The sequence below is a fragment of the Chamaea fasciata genome, unplaced genomic scaffold (assembly GCF_029207755.1).
Source record: "Chamaea fasciata isolate MVZ Bird 193981 ecotype frontalis unplaced genomic scaffold, bChaFas1.0.hap1 SCAF_7, whole genome shotgun sequence".
NCBI lineage: Eukaryota > Metazoa > Chordata > Aves > Passeriformes > Sylviidae > Chamaea > Chamaea fasciata.
Window position 1 is genome coordinate 55,622,761 of NW_027094092.1, and position 22,947 is coordinate 55,645,707.

The following is a 22,947-nucleotide window of genomic DNA, read 5'->3' on the forward strand; positions in this document are numbered from 1 at the left end:
CCCCTAACCCTGCTTCTGCTCAGATCCCTGCACCAGAGAAGATGTGGGTCACTTCCAGCCTGTGCAGAGAAAACATCAGTCTCCAGCATCCACTACTGAACAGCAGTACCACCACCATGCTAAAAGCAAACACATTTTCTTTTTTTCAGTCCTCAGGTGGTGGTGTTTTGTTGTGATGGATTTTTTTTTTTCATCTTCAAAAGACATTGATTCATGTTAAATTGTATAGAAATAATTTTCCTTTCACAGCACCGCCAAAGTCCCTTTCTGTCACTAAGTCCCACCTCTATAAAGCTGTTGGCGTCCTGCCTATTAATTTTCTCCTTCAGAAGTCAGCAAGACGACAATCAGAAGTTAGACCCACAGAGATGTGAGCTCAGCCAGGAGCAGGGAGCACTGTAAAGCCCCAGCTGCACCCCGAAAACACCAAGTGCTTCAATTCAGAACAGTGATTTCTTATTTTACACTCCGGTATTGCTTCTGTACCAAAGGAGTCATGCAAAAAACTTCCAGACAAGAACAAAAGGCAGGAGGGGAGCAGGGGCATCTGCTGGTGTTGGGGGCAGAGGATGCAGAGCAGCTTTCTCTAATGCAGGAAGGAAATTCTTTGTTCAGAGCTTATGCAATTGAAAATGCAGATTCAGACAGACCCAAAGAGTTCACAGATGCATGTCAGGCTGGTTAAAGCGAAAGGGAGCTGGAAGTGTTGTCTGACAAAGGGAAGTTTGACTACAGTATTAACATTTTGCTTTAAATTAACTTTTCTTTGTGAAGCAATGTTTCAAAAGTTTACACATGATCCCTTACTATAAATACTGGAGCAAGTGTGCATTAAATGTAACTTACATTTCAGGTGTGTGCGTGTATGTGTAGTAAATATTAAATAATACACAGTTCCTCTGAAGTGAAATCAGATATCTGGATTGAGTTCAAACAGAATGTTTAGAACAACTTTTTTTTTTTTCTCCCCTTCAGTGTTTTAGGTCAGCTGGCAAATCTGAACATCCATCATCACCCTGCTTATTCTTCCGTCCTGTCTGATAACGCATCTCCACATGGGGATCAGAAGCTGTGGCTTCCCATACAGCCCACCTTCCAAAAGCACAAGTAAATCAGCCTCAACAAGCCCCACAAGAGCTGCCAAGGAGCAGAAAAAACACACACACGAAAATGAACCAGATCAAATCAGGAGCTGTGCGTTCGTTTGACAGGTTGTGTCCTCTGTAGTTAAAATAAACCTTCTGTACCAGGGATGTTTTCACTGTAGTGCACAAACATCAAGTGCTAAGAGCGTTTCAGTTTATTGCAAAGAATCTGTTTCCCAGCAGCTGCTCCGAATCCAATTGCATTTTTCTCTGATCTTGCTATTTTTGCATCCATCAGAGACTTTAGTCTCCTGCTACTTCGACGGGATCTTAAACCTGACTCTGACAGGCTTCAGGAAGCAGGACAGCCCTGAGAAACCCCTGGCAGAGCAGGCCCTCCCCTTGCAAGCTGCTTCCCAGTTTGTTCGTGCTGTTGCTGAGTTAATGAGGGTTCGCAGGTACGTTTAAAAAAAAAAAAAAAAAATGTGCGTCATAGAATCAGAGAATCACAGATTGGTTTGTGTCAGAAGGGAGCTTAAAGATTCTTCTAGTGCCAACCCCCCTGGCTGTGTGCAGGGACATCTTCCTCCAGACCAGGTTGCTCAGGGTCACATCCAGCCTGGCCTTGAACACTACCAGAGATGCAGCATCCACAGCTTTTCTGGGCAACCTGTTCCACAGTCTCACCACCCTCACAGTAAAGACATTTCTTCCTACTATCCAGTCTAAACTTATCCTCTCTCAGTTTGAAGCCATTCCCCCTTGTTCTGTCACTCCATGCCCTTGTAAAAAGTCCCTCTGCAGCTCTCCTTATTTAGGTACTGGAAGGTGCTGTAAAATTTCTTCAAATCCTTCTCTCCTCCAGGCTCAACAATCCCAACTCTCTCAGCCTTTCTTCACAGGAATGGTGCTCCAGAAGAGCAGTGTCCTGAGGGGATCCCAGCTCATCCACATGGCAGAGCTGATAGCCCTCCCCATCTTCACAGCCTGCCCTGAGTGTGCAGTTAATAAATACAAGGGAAAACATGAAATCTACCACTGTTTTGTTTCCTCGAGCCTCTGTGCTGGCCCAGCCCCAGGCCAGTCCTGTCCCACTTGCTGGCAGCACAGCACCATAGCAAAATAAGGATAAAATGCTTCCCCCAGCCATCTGAGCCTCCTCTGGCTGCTTTCCTGGGGGTAAAGGGATGAGCTCCATCAGAATAACAGTGCTGCCTGCATAATCCTACAGCAGGAGTAAACATTCAGGCTTAACTGTTTTGCAGGCACAAATTGAGCTGGCGCAGCAGGAAGATGCTACCCCAGTGCATCAGGACTGGGGATGGCAGGGCTTATCCCCAAGAACCTGAGCTCCTACAAAAGGAAGATAACCCCATTTAGGGTGGAGGATTTTAATGCAAGTTGGGAAATTCCTGTTTCGTTCATTCCAGCAGAGCCCCTTTGCCCTCATCCCTGGCAGTGCCTGTGGCAGCACAGGGAGGGAGAGTGCTGGCTGGGATATCACTGCTGGCAGGGTTTGAACCCAAGCTGGGGACACAGCTGCAAAATCAGATGGTGGCTTGGCAAACAGAATTAACTGAGTGTTATCACCTTCCTGGCCTCAGAGTGGCTTCCACAGTACATTAGCATTCCTGAGTTTTATCCTTGCCCATCCACAGCATCTCACCTTGCCTTTGTTTGCCAGCTCTGCTGCTGTGGCACCCTGGCACACACCTGGAAATGCCACCATAACTGAGGAAGCAAGGCAAAGTTTTTGCTTGAGAAAGAAATAAATGCGAAATAGGTCAAGTTCCTTTTAGGGAGACTTTTGCCCAGTCCCCATCAGTGGCTTCTTTTCCAAGTGATTGGTGTGACCCTGCAATGTGATGTGTGCTAGGAAGTGGTAGGTGGGAAAAGAGCTGGCAGGGAAAAAGCCAAGAGCTATAAAGGTGCAGGAGGGAAAAAAAAAAAAAGGAGGTGAGATTTCAGCTGTTAACACACAGTTTCATGTGTGCAAGCAGCACTTGGCACCCGCAGTGTGAGGGGCGGGAGACGTGCTCATTGCTTTCACCCTGCCAGCCCTCCACTGGGCCCACAGACAAGGCAAAGCTCATGGACTGGGTGCTGCAGGGGATCTGCATGCCAGAGACATCCATCTCCCAGGGGCTGGAGCCACCTGGAATCCCCCTCACCTGGTATTGGCCCTGTGGGGCCTGGATGCTGCTCCACAGGAGGACAGCTGGCTGAGAAACCTGGACACACCACAGATCAAAACCAGTATTTAACCTAGTTAATGCTAAGAGTGATCATGAAAATCAGTGCAATCACATCCCTCTTCCCGTGACATTGCTGCATTCACTTTAATTGGCTTTTCTGTTGGCCCAGCATCTCTTGGTTTCTAAGCAGGAGAGGTTTTGCATCACCAATGCTTGACCCTATTGAAGACACTTCCAGGAGCCAGCCCCAGGAGGTGGGATGGAAAGGTGGTGATGCCTGTCAGAGGTACAGGGCAGGGCTCAGGATCGTTCATATGCATATCCATTTTATGTTGCTGCCAGAAGCAATCAGCAGCAGGACAGTCAGAGATGTTGGCATGAACATGTTGGTCATTACATGTCAGACTCATTTTCTAGGATGCAGAGGGAGCAGCCTTTATGTCCCTCTCCCAAATAAACAGAACATAAAACCAGGAGAAACTCTCCAGAATACCAACAAACCTTCCAGTTTTCAGCCTAGATTACTTCATGGTTAATTTATTCTTATTTATTCTTATGCAACCTTGGGTTTTTTTGCTTTCTATTTTCCCTGGTGCCTGCCCCTTTGAAGTATTTTTAGATTGAACTCAGATCCCCTCTTTGCCTTTGCTGGGTGAGACAAGACACACTCTTCTGAGTCTCTCCTAAGATAAATGCTTCCTACCAATCTGCTCTAATTTAGTCACATCACAGGAGTGACCAGGACATGAGATGAAGTAGTTCAGGGTCAGTCTCAGACAGCCAACTGCTTCCCCTTTGGGGCTGCACTTTGTGGTGACTCTCCCTTGCTCATCATCCCATGGGCCAGACATCCCTTCTGCAAATGGGCCCCAGACACTGAAGTGAGGATAAGGATATGGTTTCTGTTGTGCAAGGTGGGTCCTGTCACAGAGTCATAGCATGATTTGGACTGGGACAATGAAGATCATTTAGTTCCAAATCCCGTGCCATGGGCAGGGACACCTTCCACTTGTCCAACTTACTCCAAACCCCATCCAACCTGGCCTTGAACACTTCCAGGGATGGGGCATCCACAGCTTCTCTGGGCACCCTGTGCCAGGGCCTCACCACCCTCACAGTAAGGAATTTCATCCCAATATTTGGTCTAAATCTGTCCTTTTTCAGTTTAAATCCATTCCCTCTTGTCCCATCAAGATGCCCTTATAAAAGGTCCCTCTCCCATTCTCTTGTAGCCCCTTTGGTGTGCTCTAAGGTCAGCTCAGTGCCTTCTCTTCTGCAGGCTGATCAATCCCAGCTCTCCCAGCCTGTCTCCTTCAGCAGATGCCTCAGCCCTCTGAGTATCTTTGTACCCTCCTCTGGACTTGCTCCAACAGCTCCATGTCCTTCTTATGTTGGGGGACTCCAGAGCTGGACACAGTGCTCCAGGTGTGGTCTCACCAGAGCAGAGCAGAGCAGAGGGGCAGAATTACCCCCCTCACCCTGCTGCCCACATTGCCCTTGATCCAGCCCAGTTTATGTTTGCCCTTCTGGGCTGGGAGCACACATTGCTGGGTCACAGTGAGCTTCTTGTCAGCCAAGCCCCAAGTCCTTCTCCTCAGGGCTGCTCTTCATCCACTTTCTCCTCAGTTAGAACATGTCTCTGGGATTGTCCTGACCCATGTGCAGGACCTTACACTTGGCCTTGTTGTGCTGTCCCCACAGCCCAGCAGGTGACTGGGAGCTCCTAAACCAACACCTGAGGAAGGGAAGATGCACAAGATCCAGTGATGCAAACAGGAGCATCCAGCCCTCCTTTCTGCCAGCTGCTGTTCCTCCATCCATGCTGTGAGAATCGGTGGTGGACGTCACAAAATGCCCTTCTTTGCTCCAGGGTTTGCACAAAGCTCCTGACACAGAACCTTTTAGTGGCTGCCCCTCTCACACCCCAGCAGCTCTCAGCTCTGTGGTCATGCCCCCACACATCTCATCTTCTCTCTGTCGGGAGCATTTTTGGGAATTTCACAGCGAGGCAGTTCCACAGTGCTCAGCAGTGTTTGCCTGGCAAACAGCAAGCAGCAGAAATGGTCAAAACACTTTCAGGCTTCTGGCAGTTCACAGAGCAATACCCCAGGCAAAGAAAAAGATATCTTGATTAGAATAATTATAATTGTCTTTTCCTTCGTTCTTTCTACAGAAATTCCAGGCTAAATTATCATCTAATTTCAGAGAGCTCCATGACCAAGATTATCTATGAGTCATTTGTAATTATGTGCCAGATTGTATTAAAGCATGAAAATACAAAGGTTTCTCATCAAATACTAAGGGGGTTGGGGGAAGAGAATCAAATTACATTGGAGCAAGATAACTGTTCCAGCCACTTTCTGATTCATGGCATCCAGCAAATTCAAAGGAAAGAAATGGAGAAAATTCTCATTTTAATAATTGTATAATTGTGAAAACCGACAAATTACAGGAAATCTCAGTTTAAGGCTGACATACAAGCCCCTTCCACTGCTGCTCTAGGAAACACTGTGAGGAGCTTTAAGACTCTCCTATTCTGACTCTGCACTAATTCCCATGGGAATTTCTACAGCAGCTTCGCCCTGGGCCTGAGTTTAGTGTTAAAAAGTGGATGAAAACTGCCCATTTAGAAATGCAGTCTGTATCTATCCAAACAGCTTTAGCTGGGGGCAGCAAACACAGCAGCTGTCTTTCTGCACAGAAGAGAGTACTCCAGCAGCAGGAAACATCCTGGGATTTGTGCATCTCTCTCTGGCCACTTCCCCAGCCTGACTTCCCCGGGACAGGAGCTGCACTGGAACACTGGGACTCTTCTCCCACAGCAGCACATCCATGGCCCCAGTTCTGCAGCACCAGTGAGGAGCCCCAGGGTCAACCCAGGCAAGCTGCAGACTGAAATAGCCAGCGGGAAGCAAAGGAGATGTTCCCCATGTGGAAGTGTGGGGTGGAGAGGAAGGAGAAGAGGGGATATTGGAATGAGGGTCGTTGGCTGCAGGGGCAAAGTTTGGGGCTGTGTGTCAGGGGAGACCCAGATGACACCCTTGACAAGGCTCTAATGTGTTCACTTCATAAACCAATGCACACATGAATTTTAGAAGAAATATTAACCTGCTGTAGAACTGTGATGGGACCAATTGTCCTTCCTGAGAGAACTGGGTCCTGTTCTCCCCATAAAACTGAGCAGTCATAAACAGCAGGGAAAAGTCTCTAACCCCAACAGCCTTGCGAAAACAAAGCACAAGATGATGAGACCTTCCATGTGTCACAAAGGTCAGGGATGTGTCTCCCCACACATTTTCATGCCTTTGGTTAACTTGGATACTGCCCACCCAGCCAGAGTCAGGGCTCCTGCAGGGGCACCTCCCTGCCACGTTCCAGGGCAGCTCACACCTTCCTCTGCTCTCCACAGCCACAAACATGGCAGGTAATTCTTCCACACCATCACAGGCACAACTCTTCCAGAGACCTGTTTGGGAAGAAATGAACTTCTTTTGTTTTCCTTGACTTTGCTGAAGGCCTCTCACAAACCTGCAGTCAGAGCTCTGCTACAGTCCACAGGGATTCCCCATCACCCAGGGAAGGTGTTGCCCTGGGATTCGTGCCCCAGAGTCCTGCTCACAGGTTTGCCCAGCTCCGGGGAGAGATCAGCCAGAGGGTTACACAGGTGCCTTCAATCATGCTTGGCTCACACTAGCCAGGTTAAGCAAAACATCAAAAACAGCACTCATTTACTCAAGCAGCACCATCACAAGAGATTGCAAAATCCAGGGAGCAATTAAACAAGAAAATATTGACATCTAGCATCCCTAGCGTGCCATGGGAACCATCTCCCCCATTCCCAGTCACACACCTACTCTGTGCCTTAAGCCACCCCTGCAAGCTGACCCCATGACACATCTCACCGTGAAAAGAAGAACCCTCCACATGTGCCCGTAGCACATCTTTGAAGCCTTCCAGGGCACCTGTAAACTTTTTCTTTTACTCAGGAACTCAGTCCATTCCTTCTGTTGTTTTTGTCCTCAATTCAAATGAGGACAGCTTGTACTCCGTGGGATGCAAGTGTTCCCTGGAGCCTCAGGTACCTGCCCTGCCCTTTAGTGACCCCCTGCCCCAGGGAAGAACACTAACTCCCCTTTCCTTTCCCCATCACCCTGGTGTGCCTGAAAACAATGAGATCTTTCAGGTGAAGCATCATTTACAAAAGAGTTAGTCACTTCTGGAGGGATCAGAGCATCCTGGGAATCTTCCTGGAGGGCTTCTGATAAGTCCAAGCCACAGCACATGGACGCAGGCACCACAGCAGTGAGCCAAGGGACAGGAGGAGAGCCACAGCATCCAGGATGTGGCTTAACTTGGCACACATGAACTTCAGATTTCATTGATGGAGCCCACATTAAACAAGCACAGGCACCAGGATGTGACACAACTTTATTACCGAAGCTTCAGTGTGGGAACTGCCAGAGAAGGAAACTAGCAGCAGCATCAATAAATGTGCAGGGCAAACAGGCCAGCTGCAATTTATTCTGATGTGCTTCAGACATTTCACATTGTCTTCATTCCTCACAAAGTTTTTGTGATGCCTGTCACATGAGCGTGTTCTAAATGCCAAATTTAGCTGCACTGAGCACTGCTTAGCAGCCTCACGAATGCTCCCCCTGCCTATTGTGAAGGGGAAAATAAACAAATTATTAATCTGAGATATTTATGGTGCAACATTTTACCATGACTGGTCAGCCTGGCCATACATTAAAAGCTTTTTTGTTTTGTTCTGTGGCACGCAACGGCTGGTTAATAGCAGAAGGGAGGCACTCCAACCTTTCCCTTCCTTTCCTCAGAACAATTAGGACTATAAAGGAAAGGTGAGACCGGTGGGAATGCGATTTCCTCACCTCGTTCCTGGTGCCTACAGGATTGACACTCGGTCCCAACATCTCACCAGCAGATCCTTTATATTCACCAAGCTAAGACAATGGCTTTAAATGAAGGAAAATGTTCCTAGACAGTAGACTGCCACGTGTGTATCTGTGGGTGTGGCTGGCACTGCCACACCTGAGAGCACAGAATGGTGAATTTGGAAGTCAATGAGATAAATAGGCCACATCAAAGGTGCACAGTAAAAACAGAGCAAGAAGGTGAGTCCCTGTATATTTTTCTGTGACCATGGAGACACAGGTCTGCTTCTTCCCCGAACATCCTGGCATGGAAACTTTCCCAACTGCGAAGGTGTTTCCTCACCCAGCTGAAATGCGGGGCTCCCTCTCGCCCCTTTGCCACCACACAAGCCAGCACTGCAATTTGAGAGTTGGAAACTTCAACCTCTGCAGTGCCAAGCCTGGCAGAGCTGCTAGGAGTGGGTTGACTGGAATTCTGCAGGAATCACAGCGCTGTGGGTGGCAATTTGCTGTTCATCAGCCCTGTGGCCACTTGAAGGCTGTGTGCCAGGGCTGAGAGAAGCCCTCATCACGCAGGGCATCTGCTGCAGGGGGCAGAGATGCTGCTTGTCTGTCCCTGGCAAAGGGAGGGATTGTGTTTCTCTTGGCAAGTGAACCTTCTTTCAGGACGGGGCTCCACAGAAATACCACAGAAATGTTGGAGAGAGAAAGCAGCAGAACATGACAAGGGTCTGTGTTCCCAAAGAGCTGCTCAGGAGCTAATGGGGATAACTGCAGGGATGGTGACAAAATGACAGAGGATGTTTCCTATTCGGTATTAATATCACAAAGCAGGGGAGAAGATGAAGAGCTGGTGCTTCCCTTGATACATCCCTTCACTACTGGGATCCTGAAGGGCAGTTTACCCTGATCTCCGCTTCCCAAGCTCCTCGTTGGAGCAGTTGGCAGGGAAACACTGCTTTTTGAGGAAGGAAACTTCATGTCAAGTCTTTGAAGCTCACAGGGCTTTTCAGAGCAACTGTTATTTTCCTCAGGGCTCATAAGTAGAGAAATTCTCCTCTGCTGAGTGTTAATATCCCAGCAAACTGTCCTGTTTTCTCTTCTATGCATTGGTCAGGGCATTTCTAACAAATCACTCACTACAGCTCCTACACACATTAGAGATGTTATTTCTTGCTGGTGTGTAGTTGACCCTACACACTCTCCCTGGAGAGAAAGGAGAAGGCTTTCCTTGAGGACCTGTGCTTAGCTATAAGGCTCTTCCAAATCTGGAAAAAATGCTTTTGAGATTGGATCAGTCAGATCTAGAAAAACCTGAAGACAAAGCTCCCCAACAGGGCAAAAAGCTGACACTGAAGCTTGGCCAGGTGTAACATGGTCAGCAGTCCAGGGGAGGAACAAAGAATTGGACAGCCTAAGGAGATAGCGAGGCAATTACTCATTCAGGAGGCATTTTTCATTGCTTTTGTGAAGAATGATTCATCTCTTCATATGTGCATGGTCAGTCGATCCTCTGGCTGTGCAAATGAATCAGCACATGCTCCCTTCTCCCTGCTCCTGTGAGACTCTGCATGGCCAAAACCAACCCTTGGAGGAAGCAGGTCTGAGAGTCAGCAACTGTTCACATTAAAAAAAAAAAAAAAAAAAAAAAAAAAAAAAAAAAAAAAAAAAAACCAAAACCAAACAACCCCAACAAGAATTCACATGTTTAAAGGGATATAAACCCCTCTTGCCGGGGACTGGTTGTTGTGGATGTGACCATATTCCTGTAAGGCATCTCGCACCTCCTAAAAATGTGGCACTGGTTGCTCAAGAGAGAAGTATAGAACTGGAAGAACCATCAAGGCCTTGAAAGGACTTTTGTCAACCATGTTCCTACCTGCTTTCAGCACAAGCATCTTATGCCTCAGGAAATTTAGGGAGGCTGGGATAAGAAGGCCAGATTTTCACAGGGCCTTCCCACATGGACAGGGTCTCAGGGCTCTCCAACCTCATTTATCTTATCCCCACATGCTGCTGATGCTGATACCCAGAGATGTCCAGAAGGAGTTGGCACACTGCTGTCCTGCCTGTCAGGGGGCGGCCTCTAAACTTCCCAAAAAATGTCGCGACTGCAGCAAGTGAATGAGGTGAATACACAAGAAATGTATTATTTCTCCTGAACTGCACCAAGTTAATGGTATTTTCCTCCCCCATTGCACCTCTGTGAATCAATGCGTGACTGTGGAACTCAACAACGTTACACTGATGTAAAACCACTCTTGGGAGGGAACTGGTTGGTGTAAATCATCTCCTTCTATTTCCTAGTACATAATCTGGTGCCAGGTTCTGCCAAAAACACGGAGAAAACATCCACTAGATTTTTTCCAATGGAATAGTCTGTCTAAACACAGCTTTAAATATCTGCCATTAAAGTCTTCTTCATCTCATTAAAATGACTTGCAAAACCATCTGCTAGTTAATGAAGAGTTTTTAAAGCCTTAATATTTTATTTTATAATGAAATATACAAAGGGGAAAATAGGACAGGTATTTAGAAAGACAATGGCAGCAATCTGCTGTTCTTCTACAGAAAGCTGGTGATGTTCACTCCCATGGCTCATTAATGTGACTGAACACTTCAGCCCCTTGAATATTCCTTGTACAAATAACATAATTCCTATTCTCATGATATTTGCCTAACACACAGCAACTGAAAGCAGCACTTCCTGGAACTATTTCTCAACATCCTTCTCTTCCAAAAATACCAGTGACTGGTACATTACAGAGAAGGACAGACAACATTGATGCTAAGGGTCTATGTGCACTTGCCAAAATCCCTTGGTGTTCTAGAATCCCTCAGCCCTCACATTCACTTTCTGAGTTACTCAGATATTGAACAAGATATGAGAAATCTTGGTGAGATCACCAAGGACAGCAAATAGCCAGACTCAGAGCAAAGGCGTGGGCGAAACCCCAAGGGACAGCACTGCTCTTTCCAGGAAAAGGAGCTGTTGCCATTACATCCCAGTCCCTTTTCCTGTGGAGTCACAGAGCTGGGCATGATCAGGCTGTGATCTGTCTGTAATCATCAGCAGGAGCAGCACAAGTTGGGTTCATGCCCCTGTGAGCAATTAATGGCAAGGAGTAAGGGAAGTCATGGGGAGCCATCTGAGATGGTTCCACTACCCCCCTCGGCAGTATTAGGGAACAGAGAGCAGATCTCAGAGCTGAAATGAGGAGGAATTCCAGGCCACAGATTACCAGACCAGGTCTCCTCCACTCGCTGCTCTCTTCTTCACTTCTGATGTGGGACATCCCTGACTTTGATACCTGGACCAACTGATCCTTTCACACTCCCATGTTTCACCACAATTTTCTGTGCTGCTTTCCCCTGCTTTTTGTCTTATTTAACATCTCTGCTCCTCAGCAGTGATTGCTTACTCCTGCTGAGCACTGAGGACTCTGCTCAGAAGGAAACTGCAATCCTAAGCAGGGTCCTTGCAAAATATGGCAACAGAGAGAGAAACCTAAAAAACCCCACATACTTCCCACCCCAAAACCCCCCAAAGCACTTTGTTGGATAGCAACCCACCCTATGGTCCTATCAACCTAAGATATAACCAATAATTTAAAGACAGCTAAGCCTAACTGTGAAAGTAGGCTTGAAATTACACTGGCAGAGCTACAGCCTGCCTTCCAAAGCTCTGCTGAGTCCTGTAATGGCTATGTCTTCATCCTGCCTACTGCTGATCTTCACTTGAGGTGCCACAGATGGCCTTAATTGCTTATCTCCTTCTGAGCTTCATACCTGCTGTGGTAGATTAACAGATGGGACTGATCAATGGGCTGAACACAGCCCTTGGGACCCCTAAACCACCTCTCTGCACAGCGATTAGTGCAATGGCTTCTCCCCACTCACATAAAATTCGTAATCTTCTGACTGATGTACTGGCATGTCTCACATTTGGTGTAGCCCCCTTCACTCTGTGCTACATCCACAGGCAGTGACAACACCTGGGGTCTGTGCTGGGCAGCTTTACAGGGCTGGCACTACCCCTGCTGACAGAGACCTTTTGCCCACCAAGAGGCCAGGGGAGATCAGAAAGTCCACACCCACATGTGTGCCAAGAGCACTGGCCAAAAGTGTTTCAGATGGCATTTTATTAATGCAGTGCAGCCAGCAACTCTGAACCAACATAAATTATACTGGGAAGACGAACAAGACAAAAGATCCTTCATCTTCCCACAGGCACAAAATACACTCAGACTCCTCCTCATGGTGTCTGATGGTCCAGAAAGAAAACACAATGATTCACATTGTGCTGATTTGCTGTTGGAGACCTCAGAGCTTATGGTAGGTCCTATTGATTTAATGCGGCGTGCAGCAGTAACTAACAATGTTTCGGTGGCCTTGCGTAAGAATTTGCTTGAAAGCAGTGACTAGAGTTTTGAAAACATTTGCTTTAGCAGTATTTTATGCCATGCCAACCCATGAATCTTACCTGAATGGTGCTGGTGTGTGTTGGACTCTCCTCAGTTGAGCTCCCAGAGCACAGGCATGAATCACAGCTGATACAAGGATTAATCTGTTTCCCAGACACCATGCTGTGCTGAAGAACCATTATCCAATTACAACACATCCACGTCACAGTAGGTCTGTGACCACCTAGAAAGTTCTGACAACCTTAGTCATCCCCATTTATAATAAAAGCAGCAGAACAGATAACACCTCTTTGCTGCTTCATTAGGCAAGGCTTGACAGAGTAAGAAGGGGCTTTGGACTTAGCACAGTATCTGGTTTTACTCCAGGACTGGTTTTACCCACAGTACTCTGGCTTTCCCCCAGAGCACTTCTATCCCTTCCTTCACTACTGCTCCCACCTCTAGAGACTGCTGGTAACAGCACAGATCTTTGAGTGATGTAAACCAGCAAAACTCTTCCTGCCTGATGTTCACTCCCTATTACACAGTCCAGTGCACATCATTACAAAGAATATTCCCTCATCTTTCTGGTTTTAATGCAGCTTTTCTCCTTAACATCAAACTACAACCCTTAAACTCACTCTAAATAATTAATACCTTTTTTTTTTTTCCACTCGAGAAACAATGATACCTCACCATCTCTTCTTCCTCATCTGGCTTGGTGTCCTACCTCTTTCAATACCCTCCAGTGGACAGCTCAGGCTATAAATCATGAACATCATGCAGCATATACCATGAAACACAAGAGTCTAGAGCTCTTGTGTGGAAAATGGACAACACTGCCTCACCTCTGCTGCTGCCAAGATGCAGCTTTTGCCCCTCTTACTCTCTGCATACAAATTCCCTTTGCTTTTTCCACAGAAGAGCACTGGAGAAAAATTACCTGGAAATCAGTGTTGGTGCTGTTTCTTTTCATCGCTTTGTTCAAATTCCTTTAACTTGCTGTATTTTTCTGCTTTTAAAGAATTGAGAAACTTTACTAGGAGCATTGAGAGCAGGGAGAAAGCTTTCTTGCTGCAATCTGGCAACAGAAATGGATAACACAATGACTGCCATCCCCATGCCCAGGACTGTGCCACTTGCTGCCCTCCCACACAATAACAAATGTGCAGTTCAGGCTACGAGTCGTTAAATCCTGTGCTCCTGGAGTCTCATGGCAAGAAGGGAATTTCATTTTGCATTTTTATGAACTCTATGTGCCTCCCTGATTTCCATGAGAATGCACAACAGGTCCCGTAAGAAAAAAATAATTACAATGAAGCAACTCACCAAGTAAATTTGTTATGCCCTAAGTCCTGAATTCTCACTGAGCCTCCTTTCTCATGTACTTAACCTCTTTTGTTAAACAACCACCACTCACCAAGATCACTGCTGGTATCAGGGTGGGCAAAAAAACATATTGAATAATGTGCTGTAACTCTTCTTATAGATGAGATAGGAGTAGAAAACTCAAACAGCTTCTTCTGCATTACAAAACACGAATATAAGAACAAATGCGCTACGACCTGCTGGTGACAAATGAAGGCAATATAAAGCCATGTAAGATTTCAGCTTTATTAGCATTATTTAACTTCTGAGACCATTAAAGGAGGCATATTTGATGAATGCAGCTGTGGGGACAGAATGGTGTTCATTATGAAAGGCTGGTGTGGCACAGAAGAGAAAAATTACAGGACAAAGCCAAGAGCTTGGGAAGAGCAGAAAATATGAGGCCAAGGTGGTTCAGTACTTTTTAACAGCTCAGATGTTAGCAGGGAGAGGGCATCCATGATGAACATTGCTGGAGAAGTTCCCAGCACCCAGTGAAAATGGCTGGAACAGCTGAAGAGAAATTCAGATAAAAACATCCCAATGTCAATGAGAGCAGAAGTGTGCCTTGATCACACTATGGGAACACAGTGAATTGCTGGAATGACACATACTGCCTTATCAAATCTACTGTTAATCATCCTTTTATAGGCTAAAACTTTGCAAAAGACACTCCTGAGGATCCAGTAGTACCTCTTTTTCCAGCAAAAAACTAAAAGGAGCAAACACGCATCTGTACAAAGGGCAGATGTGGATTTTTGTCTCCAAACTGTGGCAGCCAGATGTTGATAAAATAACATGATTTTTAAGTCAGCACACACCTTATTTATCAAGATACAACTTTCAGAAACAAGCGCTGGAACAGTTCCACTAAATACACACACCATATATTGTTCCCACAGTCAGTTAATTATACAGCTTAGTGGAAAAGCCTCGTTAATGTTATGCACTTTACAGAAAGTATCTACATCACTGGAACAGTATCGTGTAAAAAACACTTGCCTGATTAGCTGTGTCTTCCCTTTTAAAGACAAAAGAAAGCTCTAAATGACAAATTTTGGCCACGACCAACCAACCACGCAGAGTCAAAACCAAACATTTTTAAGAACAAAGACAGAAAAATCAAAAATTACCAGGAGAGAATCACAGTAACAGATGGGCTACATAAAGGTTTTATTTTTTTATTTACAGCAAATATATTACAGTAAAAAAGGTTAACATGACTGGTGGTTGTGGAAGGATGGTATGTATGCTTACATCAAAAAGGTTTCATTTCCTTGGCACTAACTGAACTGAATGCGAGGATTCAACACAAAAATAAGAAACAGAACATTTATTAGGCAAACTCTAACTGTACACATCTGCAACTGGGGTTTCAATGCAATCCAAAGAACACAAACAAGTCATCAGGATGGCAAGGAGACGAACATGTCTAACCCTCAAGACAAGGCTGTCTGGCACCATTTAAAAGTTGCTGTACTGAACACACTGATTTTAAAGAAATGTCATAGATGATTAAGACACTGAAAATGCACTCAGCACAGTGAAGAAGCCCATTATTTTCCTTATTTCTTTTTTACTCCCACACTACCAGAGTGTTAAAAGGCTGCATGGCAGACAAGCTGGATGCAACAGCTGGAGGGTTTTGCCTGTCAAGCAAAGTGACTTGCAAGAGATGTGCTTTCTGCAACAAACCCAATGATACACAGCTTGTGTGGCTTCAAGGAAGATGATCTAAGAACAACAAATGTTGAAGCCTTATAAGCTTTTTACATCATAATCAGAATCCTGAGAAAAGCAGGATCCAAATTACTCCAAGTGAATTTGGGCTTATACACAAAATTGTCCAGATACATCAACAGTAGTAAACAGAATTAATGCAGTGTTAATCTTTTTACATTTTAATGACTAGCTATAAAAACAGAAACTAGCATGTTCAAATCTGTTTACATTTCCTGAGCTTAGTTAAATGAAGAAGGAATGAACATTATAAAAATCCCGGTAAGTCACCAATAAATTAAGAATGTACATAACCACTATAGCTTAAGAAGCTCAGAGTGAAGTCTGCCTATCCAGTATCCTTTCTTCAGGAATCCTGTACAGAAACCATGCCATTAACTTCACCAGCAATACTGAGATGCTATGGAATTGTAGGTCTGTCTTTTTTTTTCTTCTTGCTCTTCCAGCAGATTGCCTGATGGCCTTTCCTAATCAAATCACATGAGAGCATTCAAAAACTGCAACCCGCTACTTGGAGTGCAAAAAACAATGTTCTCAGCAACACAATGTACTACTGAAATTCAAATTTCCTAGCTGCAGTTATTTGGGTGGGCTCTCAGCTCTCACATAACATTCACTACCCTGGAAGCAGGTTTGGTATCCTTGGGGGGGAACAAACCACGGGACTGCAGGAAAGACCCTCAGCAATATTCATCTTAGCGGTTTCTTTAAGAGCCAACATCTTGCATTTGAGAAAAGCACTCGACCTACATGAGTCATACACATGTTTATTTATGCATGTTTATTTCCTGCATAGAGAATACTGTGTACCTTGGAATAAAACCCAAGCCTTGAGAATATACTGAGAGTATATTTGTAGCAGTGCTATGGAAGATTAATTCAAACCCAAACAATCAAACTCAATGGTCTCAAAGACTTGCAGAGCACAGACTTTGATAAAACAAACCACTTTTAGAAAAACCTGTCTGCTTATGGCATACTTTTATGGTGTAGATAAAAGAGAGGTAGAAAGGTTTATCTCCTCAGTATCAGTTTCTGTGCAGTATTTATAAAGTATCAGAAAAAAATCTATAGCTTTTTGGTGAAAATGCCAGCTTTTCTCTTAAGAATTATAGGGAATCTCTGCCTTCCATTTAAGTGCTGCAAACTAAGTAACTGGAATCTGGTTCAGAAGAACTCTTCTTTTCAGTAGCCTTACCACACCAATTTTGTTACCAAGTTCTGCTTCTAAGAAGCCATTACAGAAATACTCCTAAGGATCAAAAATGCCTCACAGATACAAGCCACCAAACCATATTTACCAGCCAAAAAGTATCAAGTCTGCCCCTAAAAAAAGCACTCACTCTTGCTCGACTTGCATGATCCATCATATGCAAGCTACCAAGAGGGAGAGAGAATGGAATTATGGAAGGCAGTGTGGCCCTTCCCCTCTTTGGTGATGACCTCAGAAGTGAGCACCATCATCACCCTGTCTGGCAGAGCACCCTGAAGCTGCTTCTCTCCCTGCCACGAGCCATTCTCTGTAGCAGGAGGATGGATGGTGCCTTAGTAACGAGTGCTCCTCAAAATAGGTAGGAAGGAAGACCCGGCCAGGAGACACAGCTGAACAGAAACCATGCTGGTAAGATAAATGTCCATCTTTCCCTGGTGTTAAGACAAGCCCGCAGCACTATGGCAGTAGTACTAAACTATGGCAGTTTTCATGATTGTCACCAGATAAGGGAGAGGGATGGAAACATCAGCTGCAGACATCAAGAGTGTGATCCAGAGCGCAGTGCATTTCCCACAGAGCCGAGAGCCTTGGGCCCAGCAGTGCCAGTGGAAAGCAGGTCAGAGGCACCAGGGTGGGATCTGCCCACAGGGGCTCCACTCCTGACCCCTGCTCTCATGGCACTGCCAGAACTGAGCTATCTGTAAGAGAGGACCTGCCTGCTGACATTTCGGGGCACACAGGGCTCGAGCTCCAGCTTTATTTACATAGCAACGACTGTTCAAGGGTGGGATTTGAGCCATGAAAGTCAGACTGCTGCACGGTGACCTTTAATTTACCCAGTGAATGTTAAGCAAATTACATTAAATTAAATTCAGTCAAAGCAGATGCTAGCTTATTTATTAAAAAGCTCAGCTTTCTCTTTCTTTCAACTGGTTTTAGAGACCAGCAGCTCTTGGGAGCAGATATTCACTCTAACTTAGTCAGGCAAGAGCAGCTCCACAGAGAGAGCCAGTGACTCTCCTGCAGCAACACCAGCCTAGAAGAACACCTGGCTGTCCCTAAGGATGCCCAGCAACAGCTCATGAGCACAGCATCTTTGCCTGCTTGCTCCCTACACTTCCTACCTGATCCAAGTCTTCTCCCTCCTTCCACAAAAACCACACCGGACTCACGGAGGAAGACAATTCTTCACTGCCAACATTGCCTTCTACTGTCAGATATTTTAAGAAATCGATGAATTGATTAATATAAAGCATTTACTCTGTTTCAGAAAGCCAGTAGTGCTCTGCAAATATATAGCTTGCCATTAACTTTTGATAGGGTTGGGGTAAGGGAGCTCGTATACAGTAACATGGTCACGTTCACAATCCAGGTTGGAAACATTTCTTTCTGTCAGTTGTAGCATGATGAGACACCTAATGCTCCTGTACTCAAATAATCAACAGGCCCTGTCCTTCAATCTGCTCCCTTTCAGCAGTATGCCTAAAGCAGTCACATAAATAAGAGATGTGCAGCTTTCAGCCACACAGGCTTCATGCACATTCTGTTTTGTCTCTTTTCTTTTGTTCTCTGGAAACATTACTCTCATTAATTTAATTCTCCAACTATGATCCACCAAAATAAAAATAAATTCAAGTAGGAATCCAAACTGGTTATTGCTGGGTTATGGGTCAATGTAAACTGACCAGACCCAATGCCAACCTTGAATTCACTTTACAAAAGTAAGGATTGTTCGACTGCATTTGCTGACCATAGACAGCTTCTTTCACTATTCATAGAGTTTGAAGACCGAAGATTTGCTGAGAACAAGACACAGTCCATGTCCCCTGGAAGTAAATGGAGCTAATAGCCATCTTCTTCATCCATATCACAGCCATAATCTGAAACACACAAAGACAAGGGCATATAAAAATGCAAATATTCCGGGCAGATGGAAGACACAATAGAAATATTGCTGCTTTAAGGTTGTTTTCTTGCTATGTAACTACATGGTAAGTTTTGCCTTAGGCATGCATTTTAAAAATCATCTATTTTCTTAGGCCTAAATAAGTTCTTACATGTACTTCCCTCAATGAAATAAAATTATTTTTAAGCATGTGTGTGTAAATATCCCTTCTCACTTGTCACTAGACCCTCATTTAGGATACTTGGCACATGTATATATGAAATACTTGGTTTAATTTAGAGACTAGGTGATCAAGCCTGATTGTCACAAGTGACTTGGCACACAGTGGCTGATAAGCAGCAGCATTACATTTACAAGTAGGCACATTTTTCACTAGACATAGGCACCAAGGAAAAAGCTGGTTTGTTTATATTAGTCATGGATTTATGAGCTGAAATTTCAAGGGTTCAGAGATAACTCAGAGTTCCCATCAACATCAAAAGAGTCATGGAATGAATCCCGACCAATGCATCTGACTCAGATCTCCCCTATCTTCTTACTTCTAAACTTAAGGTTTTTGCCCAGATTTTTAAATCCTGTTTTGTTTTCTTAAACAATGCTGAGTGCAAAGACTGTGTTCTGTGTGTCAGAAGGCAAGTCTATATGTTTCTAATGCATCAATTTCTCTTCTGGGTGCTTCTGAATGCACTGACACAGATATTTTCTGTCGTGTATATGAACCTGTGGATAATTATTACATATGAGCACAGAGGAAAGTTAAACTTTATATTCCAAATCCAATACAGGGCAACATCTCACCCAAAGAGACAAGCAAATGCTCTGAAGCAGAAGTAAGTGTAATCTATAATGATTTGTGTAGAATGGGTGAAGTTCACCATCTGTAATTCCTGTAGTTATTCCAGGCAGACAGGCTTAAAATCCATGGAGAAACAGCTAGGAAAGAGTTATTTGTTGTGCTGAGCAGCCCTGCACACCTGCATTCGAATTCTGGGAATACTCCTTTCCTTCTTTTTATTTTTATTTTTTAACTCTAATTTTTCAGCTGTTGTCCAGACCAGACAGGGAGTAGTGGAATGTTCTCAGAATGGTTCAAAATTAGTAACATTCACAAAGAAAAAAACTCAGTGACCTTTATTCTATTTTTGTGGGGGGTTTATTAATAAACATAGACCCACCCTCCCCCACATGGGTGCCTTTTCTTGGGAACGTTATTCTAATAATAAATGCAGGCAACAAACTGTTTTTCCTACGGTTCAGCAATTATTTTCCAGCAGAGAAATCAATTTAAAAGCAACGGGCACTTTTGCGAAATGTATACATATTGTCCACGAAAGCTAAATGAATAGTGATGAAACGATTTTTGCAGAAAATAACATTTCAGTAGGAAACTTATTCCCATCTCTTGAGTCTTCACAACCCACAATTAGAAGCTCTCATTTTAAAAATAATTTTGTGTATTTTCAGAGCTTAACTTCTACAGGGAAGTTTTTAATAAAGGATAAATGTTGATGTGTCCAGCTAGGAAAAACCACAGCAGAGAGGAGACTGCCTTTTCCTGCCAGCAAAGAAATCTAATTAAACCAGTGGCTTTGCTGGGTAACCCAAAGAAATTAGCACACATCTGTGTACCATACATGCACCACAAATGTCATTCCTGCACTTGGGGAACAACTGCTTCCTCCTAACACCTTCCCCAGAAACAGATTGTGATGATTTGTTCTGTTCTGAGCTGAAAGACACGTCCCCAGGGCTCAGGGACAACCTGGACATCACTGCAGCCTCCACTGAGGAGGCACAAGGAGCAGGAAGGGGAGGCTCAGGGGGCCCCAAGCACTGCTAATGGAGGGTTACTGACCCCCTAACTCCTCAGATTCACTTTAAAAAACCTAATTCTGGAAAACACCTCACACTTCAGTTTGTTCTGGAGAAGCCCTCTTAGCCTAAAGCTCAAGATGCAAAGTTTTCTCAGGAGGAGTCCCTAAGGGCAAGTTTCAGACAAAGGTGATTCCAAGCTTCCCACAGGAATGGGCCATGCTGAAAAGGCAGCAGGAGCTCTGGGACAGGGACAAGCAGGGGAACCCTGTGTGTCCCCACCCCTGCAAGAACAACGCCCACAGCACCAGGAGACGGTAACCCCAGCTCACCATTCCCTCCCATTAACTGCAAGGCGCTCATGCAGTGATCTTCATCTTCTTCTACCTCTTCCTCTTCCACCTCTTCATCAGGGTTGTAAGCTACTGGGCCACTCTCCACAAGCACAGCTGCTGGCTTTTCTACATCAGAGGCTTCAGGCTGTGCATTTGGAAAGGTAACCTGCACAAAAGAAGAGAGAACAGTAGAGCAGCCCTTCCTTTGGTCCAGTATTAGCACAAAACTTTAGCAGCTTCCAAACAATAGGGACAGGAGAGACAGAAGCTCATGTCCAGAGCTACAAGTTCAACTGTTCTAATGAAAGTCTGAATGAAAGTCAGGCAAAGCCACCCAGTTTTCACTTAGTCCAGAACCAGGCAAGTGAAATATCCAGCAATGGTAACAGCAGAACAAGGATCCTCTGGCAAGCACAAGGGGAGGAGAAATTTGGGAGTGAAGGCTCCTCAGCAGAGCTCTGTGGGAAAACTTACAAACCTCTCCCACAGTGTGCTCAACTCACATCAGGCCTATTACAAAATAACAACGTTATTGACAATTTAATGATAGCAAAAATGTACCCTTCAAATCAAAAAAAGCCCAACATGTATTAGTTTTGACAGCTCTGGCTGGATTTATTTGATGGCGCAATGAGCTGTGGAACAAATAGCACTCTGTAGACAGCACTTAATGTGATGGCAGAGTACTCAGTTGATAATACACACTGGCACCTGTAACATCACCTATGGAATTCATCAGAATAATGATCTCCAAACGCTAACTTGGGAATCAATCATCAACTGGACCTCTTCCGTATGCGTTCTTCCCCAGCTGCTCCAAGGTTAGGCAGGACACAGCATGGAGGGAAAGGGCAACACCACAAGGGAATAGTGGTGAATTTGGAGTAGGTAATATTGTCTTTGGTTCACTAAGGAGAGATCTGGCAACAGGCCAGGAAGCAGCAACACAGTCTGGCAGCACAGCCCAGGCTCTGGTCTTTCTGATCTTTCTTCTCAATTTCATGGTGTGCTCAGCCTGGAGCTCCACTTCCTTCTCTCATCCAGAGGGCAGCATCACAGGAGCTTTACCTCCATCAGCTCTGGAAGAGGGTACTCTCCACACCCATTCTGTACTTGGACTGTTTGGGGGTTTGTACAACAGAGCCCATGGCACACAAAATTAGCCAAAATTGAAGAACCTTAAAGATTAGCCATGAATGCTGTTGTCATGTGAAGAATTCTGAGAAGGGAGTATTGACAGTAGCTGTCATCAGTCAGCTGTTACTTGCACTGAAGTCACCTTCCCTAGTAAGACAGATGGAAAAGACTGGGACCACTTCCTTGGAAGGACAGCGGTGAGGTGCTTCTAAAAATGAATGGCCCAAAGGAGACCAAAAAACCCCATCTCCTCTGGTTCATACCCTGAGAATAGTGCCACAGTTCTCTAAGTTTTAAATTACAGTACACAATTATGTACTGCTGCATGTTCTCCAATTCCACTGGCAGCAAGTTCTGATAAAATGCTGCAGTTAACTTTTATTTATTTCTTTATTTATAAATGTATTTACTTGGGATGCAGTAGCTCCCAGAATCCCGGTAACTCCAGGCACTTCAGAGATACAGTGTATGAGAAAATCCCTGTACCAGAAAGTTGATAGTCTAATTATTCAAACATCAAAGCTGTTCCTGAACTTGTCATATACCATGACAGTCAACCTAAAGAATCTGCCTGAGTTTTTCAAAGTCACCTCAGGGTTTGCTCCAATAGCTCATTAATAGGGCAAAAGACACCCATTAATTTTAATAGAAAATCAAGTATTTAGACATTCGGATCAGTCAAAGACAGGTTTGCATGATTTTTTAATGCTCAAATTAATCTTATTATTTAGAGGAACTTCCCTCCAGTTTGTATTTCCTACCACTGCTTTTGCCTCTAGAGTGATCAAATCGAGTTCATCTTGGTATAAGCAGAAATAGACACAACAGTTCGAGACAAACCAGCATCATAATATACAACAA

At 44.7% G+C, this 22,947-nt stretch overlaps 1 protein-coding gene across 1 annotated transcript in view; it reads right to left on the reverse strand.

The window, feature by feature from the left end:
* Positions 1–15,099: 15,099 nt before the first annotated feature.
* BRF1 (BRF1 RNA polymerase III transcription initiation factor subunit) overlaps positions 15,100–22,947 on the reverse strand; it is a 172,939-nt gene continuing 165,091 nt past the window's right edge. Inside the window, exons 17-18 of the mRNA XM_066188970.1 lie at positions 20,947–21,115; positions 15,100–18,776 (exon numbers count right to left, since the gene is read on the reverse strand). Of these exons, the coding sequence (XP_066045067.1) occupies positions 18,739–18,776; positions 20,947–21,115 (207 nt within the window). The 3' untranslated portion in view covers positions 15,100–18,738. The remainder of the gene's footprint in view (positions 18,777–20,946; positions 21,116–22,947) is intronic.